General features: G+C 42.4%; 1 protein-coding gene across 1 annotated transcript in view; it reads left to right on the forward strand.

Annotated features, from left to right (window-relative positions):
* The window catches only part of ZNF217 (zinc finger protein 217), a gene marked incomplete at its 5' end in the record, with an annotated part of 12,663 nt that extends 6,617 nt beyond the window's left edge, over positions 1-6,046 (forward strand). Inside the window, 2 exons of the mRNA XM_034641580.1 lie at positions 1,420-1,579; positions 3,842-6,046. Of these exons, the coding sequence (XP_034497471.1) occupies positions 1,420-1,557 (138 nt within the window). The remainder of the gene's footprint in view (positions 1-1,419; positions 1,580-3,841) is intronic.
* Between the last annotated feature and the right edge of the window lie 1,897 nt (positions 6,047-7,943).

Genomic DNA, 7,943 nt, shown 5'->3' on the forward strand with positions numbered 1-7,943 from the left:
GGGAGCAGACCCTGGGGGCCGGCTTTCCCGTGTCCCCTGAGCCCCGCGCCTCATTTACCGTCCGAGGCTGGCGTCCCGTGCACGTTCGGTCTGGGGGTGGTCCGGTCTGGGGTCGGTGCTGGGGCTAGGTCCCCGCTCCCCACGCTGAAGTCCTTCGGAGCCAGGCCTCTGCTTTTGTCCCTTTGCCGTGTACGTGGCTGGCAGTGTCCCCACTAGCAGGTGGCATCACACAGTGAACCCCCCCCCCAGCACAGGCCCTCCACCCACAGGAACAGAAAGTAGAAGAACCACAGTGAACGGTCTTTTGAACAGTTTCGATGCTAGGATTCTGGAGTCATGCTGCATTAGTTTTAGCCTTTGTTAAACATTAAGTGCATTTGAAAAGGGACGCCCTTTCCCCCAGACGGATAAATTGTTAAAGTCATAGATTTACTTTGGAGTTCTCCCCATGGAAATATCTTCAAAACCCCTGCTTCCTCCTGGCCACGTTCCCTTAGAGGTGTGTGGTGCCTACCTGTGCGTGTGAAGAGGTAGATCGGAGTGTCCTGGGGACCTGTCCCACTTGGCAAACTTGATTAAACCACTTCCTTTGTCGGATATAAGTCCTGCTGGTTTGTGCAGCTCCAAAGAGAAATCCATTTTAAACCTCTCAGTTTGTATTAATTTCAAATTAAGGGTTCTGTGTGGTGACAATACTCTTATCAAGGATAGCTTGATGCCATTTGATCTGGTAGGGATAGCAAATTAAAAAACAATTGCTTTCACACACTTCAGTGAATTTCATAAAAATTGTGATGAAATATTAATTTTTGCAGCCTTTTGATTAAAACTGTCTATTTTTCTCCCTATGAGCTCTTAGGATGGACAGGAGTCAAAACTTTGCCTTACTTAACTTGAAGAGTCCCGGCTCTGTGTTTGCCAGCAAAATTCTTCTTTATTTTTTTTTTTTATTTTTAGTTTTTTAAAGATTTTATTTTTAAATAATCTCTACAACCAACATGGGGCTTGGACTCTGCAGCCCTGAGATTGAGAGTTGCGCACTCCACTGACTGAGCCAACAGGCGCCCCATAAAATCCTTTTGTAAAATCAGTATTTTTTCTCCTCCTCCCCACAGTTTTGGTTTATGATGCATATAAGTTTAAAATATTTTATGCTACCATTTTTTTGGCTTTTTTCCCCCCTGTGCCTAAACCCTGGATCTTGACTTTTTATTTAGTTCTTACTAATGACAGCATAGTACTACTGAGTGACTTGAAATTCTGTGCTAGCAAATATCCTCAGCATTTGAAAACGTATCAGTTGTAACTTGGCAATGTGCATGCAACTGGTGTATTCTGATCCCATTACCAGTCAGGAACTGGGAAGATTGACCTCTGACAACCCGCATACCCCTGCCCAGTTGTTGAACATAATTCTAAACACCTTTTTACATTTTTTTCCGAACAGGAAAAAGGCCTGTGTCATACCAACACTTGTCTAGCAGCATGCTACAAAAGAGAAACTATGAGAATTTTATTGGGAATGCACATTATCGACCAAATGACAAAAAAACTTGATTTCCTATTTTGGGTAAGAAAGGTGAGCATGTATGATGTACTGATTTTACCTAATTGAAGATAAACCATCTGTCTTATCCAGTAGAATATAAAGTAAAATTACTTTTAATTTAATTTATTTATTTACAAGATTGATTTATTTTAGAGCACAAGAGCGCAGCGGGGAGGGGCAGAGGGAAAGGCAGAGAGAATCTCAGCAGAGTCCCGCTGTGGGGCTCGATCTCAAGACTCAGATCACACTGAAACCAAGAGTCAGGATGCTTAACGGACCACACCACTCAGGCACCCCTAATTTTAAGTGTTTTAAACTCGGAGTGCTCAGGTTCTGCGGATATCAGTGATGATAATAGTAATAATAATAATAGCAACTGGAATTTACTAAGCATTTTTTTGTGTGTGTTCAGCCTTGAAGTGTTTTATAATCATGACCTCACTTAATCCTTCCCACAGCAGGGGGCATCAGGCCAGGGATTAGCAAACTGCCCTCCACCTGTTTTTGTCTATAAAGTTTTACTGGCACACAGCCATGGCCATTCCTTTATGTGTTGTTGATGGCTTCTTCTCTGCCACATTAGCAGAGCTGGGTAGTTGTGACAGGGAGCGCAGGGCCTGCAAAGTTGAAAGTGTTTACACTCTGGCCCTTTACAGAAAGTGTTTGCTGACCCCTGGGTTAGGAGGCTCTGGGCACGCTTTACAGATGAGGGTACTTGCCCAGTGCCTACTCTGTTTGGTTCTGTCCTAGGTCTACATGAACCAAAGCCTGTGCCCCCTTCCCCCCAACCCTCCTGTTTAAGAGCTTGTTCAAAGCCTCTGTGCATCCTGTCTGCGGGGAGGGGAGTGGGCCAGGAGCAGGTCGTTGCATTTTGACTCGGTGGTTCCCATGACAAATGTATCTAACTGTAGACACCCAGAAAACTCTAGTAGTGGAGCTGTGCACATAGTAGTTGAGAGTTACGTACAAGTTACTGTAGGCCTCATTTACCAATACATTGAATGAAAAGATTGGGGCTTAATGGACAGATTTGAGTTCTCTCTCGCAGAAACCCTTGTCCTTCCAGGGCAAGATTTCTCCCTCCTGTTTTCAGGGGGACACGTGTGGGGCCCGTCAGCCTCCATGTGTGTCTACACTCCTCTTTCCGCTCAGATAATGAAAGTAGAATGAGAGTAAAGTGTTGTCACAGGAATGGGGTTAAGCCCATTCTCCATTAAAAGAAAAACGAATAATGTATGGATTACAAGGAACAGATCCTTTCACCGCCTTCCTGCACTCTTGGTGGCCCTGTCTGTCAGTAACAGCAAACACTAACTGTCCTGTTGGTCAGGCCTGGCCTCCTTCTGTAACTTACCTCTGAGCTCCCCTGCTTGCACTTTCCCTCTGCCCTGAACACCCTTCCTGCATCTTTTATGCCCGATCGCCTCTCTCTGATACACCAGGACCAGCTCACACATCATTTCTGTAAAATGTTTGCTGGGAACTAGGGACGTCCCCATTGTGTTCCCTCTGCAAGTGTGATTCATTGCCATCACCCTCGTGCCCCCCTTAACCGCATGTCCGGCTTCATGGCTAGCTGAGCTTGAGAGGAGACCCCTGTGTTTGTTGCCTAGCCTACTGCTGGAAATACGTGAGATGTTGGCTGATCAAATAATGTTAGAAACTTTCAGTTTCTTGTCAGTGACAGTTGCCTTTGCCAGACTTCATGTAACTGATAGGCATTCTGATTCTTGGCAAAATCATCTTCATTAAGTCACTGTTCAGTACATAGGAGCATCTTCGAAGTGCCACAGCCTTATGTAGAGTCCTGATATTTTCATTGCAACATTTTTTTTTTTTTAAAGATTTTATTTATTTATTCGACAGAGATAGAGACTGCCAGCGAGAGAGGGAACACAAGCAGGGGGAGAGGGAGGAAGAAGCAGGCTCATAGCGGAGGAGCCTGATGCGGGGCTCGATCCCATAACTCCAGGATCACGCCCTGAGCCGAAGGCAGACGCTTAACCGCTGTGCCACTCAGGCGCCCCACATTGCAACATTTTTTTTTAATGGAGATTTTATTTGTAAGTAATCTCTACCCCCAGTGGGGCTTGAACTCACGAGCGGGAATCAGGAGTCACACGCTCCACCCACGGAGCCAGCCAGGCGCCCCTTTGTTGCAACATTTGAGCTTAAGTAGAATCATTGCATTTCTAGATCCTCTTAGTTCTGTTGATTGCACTTGTTTACTGCAGATTTTCTGAGTTGTTGTCAGTTTTCTCTGACTTGGTTCTTGAACCTTTGTTTCCATAGGTCCTGATGGCCGTGTGTACTGTCCCTGAGTTGAGTTCGTCCATCCTTTGGGAAAGCAGGTGGTAGAAGCCCGTGAAATAAGCTGTGACCATGCCACGCATGTAACATACTAGGAACACTACGGTTTTGTAAAGTTGTTCTGTTAACTTTTGTACCAAATAGCAATAAAAACTATAGTTGGAACAGTTGGGTTGTACACAAATGGAGACTGGAAATCTCTATTTTGTCCCTGAATCCTATTTTTTTTTAGAATCGACCAAATACGAAGAGGAGTCTTTTGCCTACGTGAGCGCTGCTGGAAAGAAACCGTCTGGGTTGGGGGGTGGGGTGGGGAGAAGGTCTATGATGCTTGCACCTCAGGTATAACTGTACATATTGTAAGTTCTCAGCCTGCTTGTTCGGAGACTGTGCGCGACCCTTTTCCTCTCACGTAGCTCATTACTTTGAGCGGTTCCTGCTATTTGTGCTCTTTTGTTTAAAAATGTATGTTTTTTTAAAAAAATTTCTCAATGATTTGTATTATGTTAAATCTTCCTCAGTCCATTGTCTTAACAAAATTGTTAACGGAAGTATTGACCCTCTATGACTATGTGCTGCGTATACGGATCGGCCATTCTGAATCCGGTGCCCTTTTATTGCAAATTTCATTTTGTCAACCGAAGGAGAGTCCAGATCCGCGATCCTTCCCTGAAAATGGTGTGGTTTGTGGGGTTTTAAGTGTGTGTGTTTACAGAGAAGCGTGTCCTCTGGAGAGCGGCCACGTATGCCGTAAACATACCAAATTGTACGTGGAGTTCCTGACATGAGTCTTCTATCAAATTAATCATTTTTGTTGGAAAATTCAGGTTGTTTGGCTTTCACTTAAATTCATATGTAAAAAAAAACATAAATGCAAAATTATATATGTGAATGACACATATTGGAAGCAGTTTTAGAGGACGTGAGTGTTTTTGGGTAAATTTTAGGTTTGTATCTGGAAGTCTTGGTGTGCCTGGCATTTGGGTTAACGGTGGACGTATTTGAGTTAATTACAGACTTGTTGATTCTGAATGAGGAACTGCCGGCTGAGCCTTCTGGTAATGGGAAAGATGTGCTCTTTTCTCTCGACCTCAGTTGTCTTCCCATTTTTGGTTGTTTTGAGCAGCAGTGTTTTTCTCAGTGCATATGCAGTTTGGATTTTAAAGAGAGGATAGCCACGAGCTGGCTTATGAGGTGTTTTAACCTTTCGTTCCCTTAACATGCTGTCCGTGGCTGAGTCGATTCAGCAGTCCATTGGGTTAGCAGCCACAAAATATTTTATTAAGAAAACTGTTTCAGAGATAAATTTGCACTGTTAAGTTTTCTTGCCCTGCCCTTCTGCGTTGGAGCAAGAGGAAAAGTCCTAAAAGAACCCTGATTTTTTTTTGTTTTTGTTTTTGTTTTGTTTTCATTATGCAACATGACGCGTACTTGACAGAGAAGTCTTAACTCCCGTGTGGAAGGGAGACCTGATCAGACCAGTCCGCTGGCATTGCAATGAAGTGCTTTGTATCAGGAAAGCGTACACTATTGACCTTTCTTCCTGTTCACAAGCTGAGCCATATGTACATAATCTAGATTTTTGTTTTCATAGTTTTGCACTTTTATAGCCTATTTTTGAAGATTAACACATTTGCAAGATGATTGACTTGATCTTTGCCTAATCCAATGAGTGTTGCAGAAAGCTTGCTGTGACTATAAATGTAAATCTTAAAAGGGGATACGAGATAATAGAGGGCTGAAATTTAAACCCGTATTTAAAAAAAAAAAATCACCAAATCTATTTGAAAACAAGTCAGTTCATGTCATGCTGAAATTTTGGGGGCTTTCGGATTTCTCCTTTCTTAACCACATTTCTGAATTTCTGAATGCATAAAAATGTCCTTTTTTTCACAGCCCTTGTACTCAAGAATTTTTTTTTGTTTGTTTTTGTTTTTGGTCCATCAGTATTAACTATTGGGATACTACTGGTTTTGTATGTTTTTTTTTTTCCTTTGAGACGACAGTACATATAATAGAGGTACAATCCGTTGGATTTTTGTTTATGTATTTATTTCATTCCAGTTTGATTTATTTTAATTGTTGATACTTGTCAAACAGTAGACATTACTTGTTTTATTTATGATATATTTCAGCTTAAAGTTATGTTATTATATGTGGATGTAAATATAGATTTGGTGTTTTGCAGTCTTGCGTTTTGGTCTTTATTGTGTCCCTGGTTTCTGGTTTTGTTTCATTTAACTTTTTATAAGTACAGTTTTAAGCCTATAGGGTAGTAGAGTGGTTAGTGTCATGAATCCTCGATGTTCACCAGCAGTATTTTGCCGCTCCTGCCGCTTCTCCCCTGAGTATTTTAACGCAAAGCTCAGACGTGATTTAGTTTTATCCCTAAAACACTTCAGTATGTACCCCTAACCGATAAGGGCTTTCGTGATCATGCGCAGCTAAATGGACAGTGATTCTTCATAACCAGCCTCCATGACCACATTGCCTTGTCTTAATAGTGGCTTCTCATAGTTGGTAAGTTGCGATCAGGGCCCAAACAACGTTCACTTAATTGGTTTAGAAGATTGTTTTTTTGTTTTTGTTTTTTGTTTTTTTTTTAATTTATTTATTTGAGAGAGAGAGAGCAGTGGGGGCAGGGGCAGAGGGAGAGCAGATTTTAAGCAGACTCCACATTAAGCCCAGAACCCAATGCGGGGCTTGATCCCATGACCCTGAGATCAGGACCTGAGCCGAAACCAAGAGTCAGACTCTTAGCTGACTTGGTCACCCAGGCCCCCTAGAAAATCAGTTTTTTAAGTCTGTTTTAATCTGTCTCCCCCTCCACACACACATTATAACATTTTATTTATTGAAGAGGCTGGGCCATTCATCGTGTAGAAGTTTGCACATTCTTCTTTGGGTTTACTGCATATTTGTGGTTTCATCTAACTCATTTTCTCCAGTGTCTGTATGTCCTATGAACTGCTGAATTCAATCGAGAGGTTTAAAGTAGATTTGAGCTCAGTTTTGGGGAGGAGGGGTCTCTGGTCCCAATTGGATCATCGCTGGACACCTACAATAGTTCTCCGTCAGCCTCCCTCCTTTGGGTTTTAGCAGCCATTGATGAGCATTAGGAATATTACAAAAGGTGATTTTTTAAAGTCCTATATCATTTCCTCTGCATTCATTATCGGACAGAAGACCTCACTCGTGATTATTTGATTGCCCTGAAATACAGCTTGAACAAGAATGAATAAATAGAACTTGATTCTCCCCCTGGTTAACCAGCTTTGAGAATAAAATCTGGTGCCCAGTGTCCTGTCTGGTCCTAGACATGGCTGGTGAATGAATTTGAGAGTTAGGAACTCTCTGCATTGAATGAGTTTTAAGCAGTGGCAGGCATCATTTTGATGCGTAGGGGCTCCTGTCTTTGGCCAACAGGGGCTCCTTCAAGTTGGCTCAGTGTGTTTTGGACAACAGTCTGAAGGCTTCTTAGCTTTTTGCCGTGGTAAGATGTTCTGAGCTCATCTTGACCATTTCCTGACCAAGACCTGGAGTTAACTTCTCCAAGGATCCTGAGTTCTTTTTACAGGAAATGGTAATTAGAAGTGTTGGCTTTGGGGATAATGATGCTCATTACTCCTGGCTTGCTTCAACCCCCAGGGCTTCTTAACCTAGAGAACATGGAGGGATACCTTCAATGAATTACGTTGCTTTTTTTTTTTTTTTTTTTAACATTTTAAGTAATCTCTATGCCCAACGTGGGCTCAAACTCACAACCCCGAGGTCAAGAGTCATATGCTCTACTGACTGAGCCAGCCAGGTGCCCCTATAGTGCTGTTTCTAACTCAAAATAAGGTTTTTATTTCTTTGGCTTAATATTTGATTCTCTGAAAACTTGGTTTCCTGATACCAACATAACTTGCTTTATCCTGCTGCGTGTAGCAATTAAGTCATGATGCCAATATTACCAACATTCTAAGTGGAGATTTCAAATTTTTTAATAGGTCCACTTGTTTATAACTGGTTTTCAACTTGTGGTTCTAGACTAGCAAAATCGTCATTGGGAAATTGCTAGAAATGCAAACCATCGGGTTCA

This window comes from Ailuropoda melanoleuca, chromosome 13 (assembly GCF_002007445.2).
Source record: "Ailuropoda melanoleuca isolate Jingjing chromosome 13, ASM200744v2, whole genome shotgun sequence".
NCBI classification, from domain to species: Eukaryota; Metazoa; Chordata; class Mammalia; order Carnivora; family Ursidae; genus Ailuropoda; species Ailuropoda melanoleuca.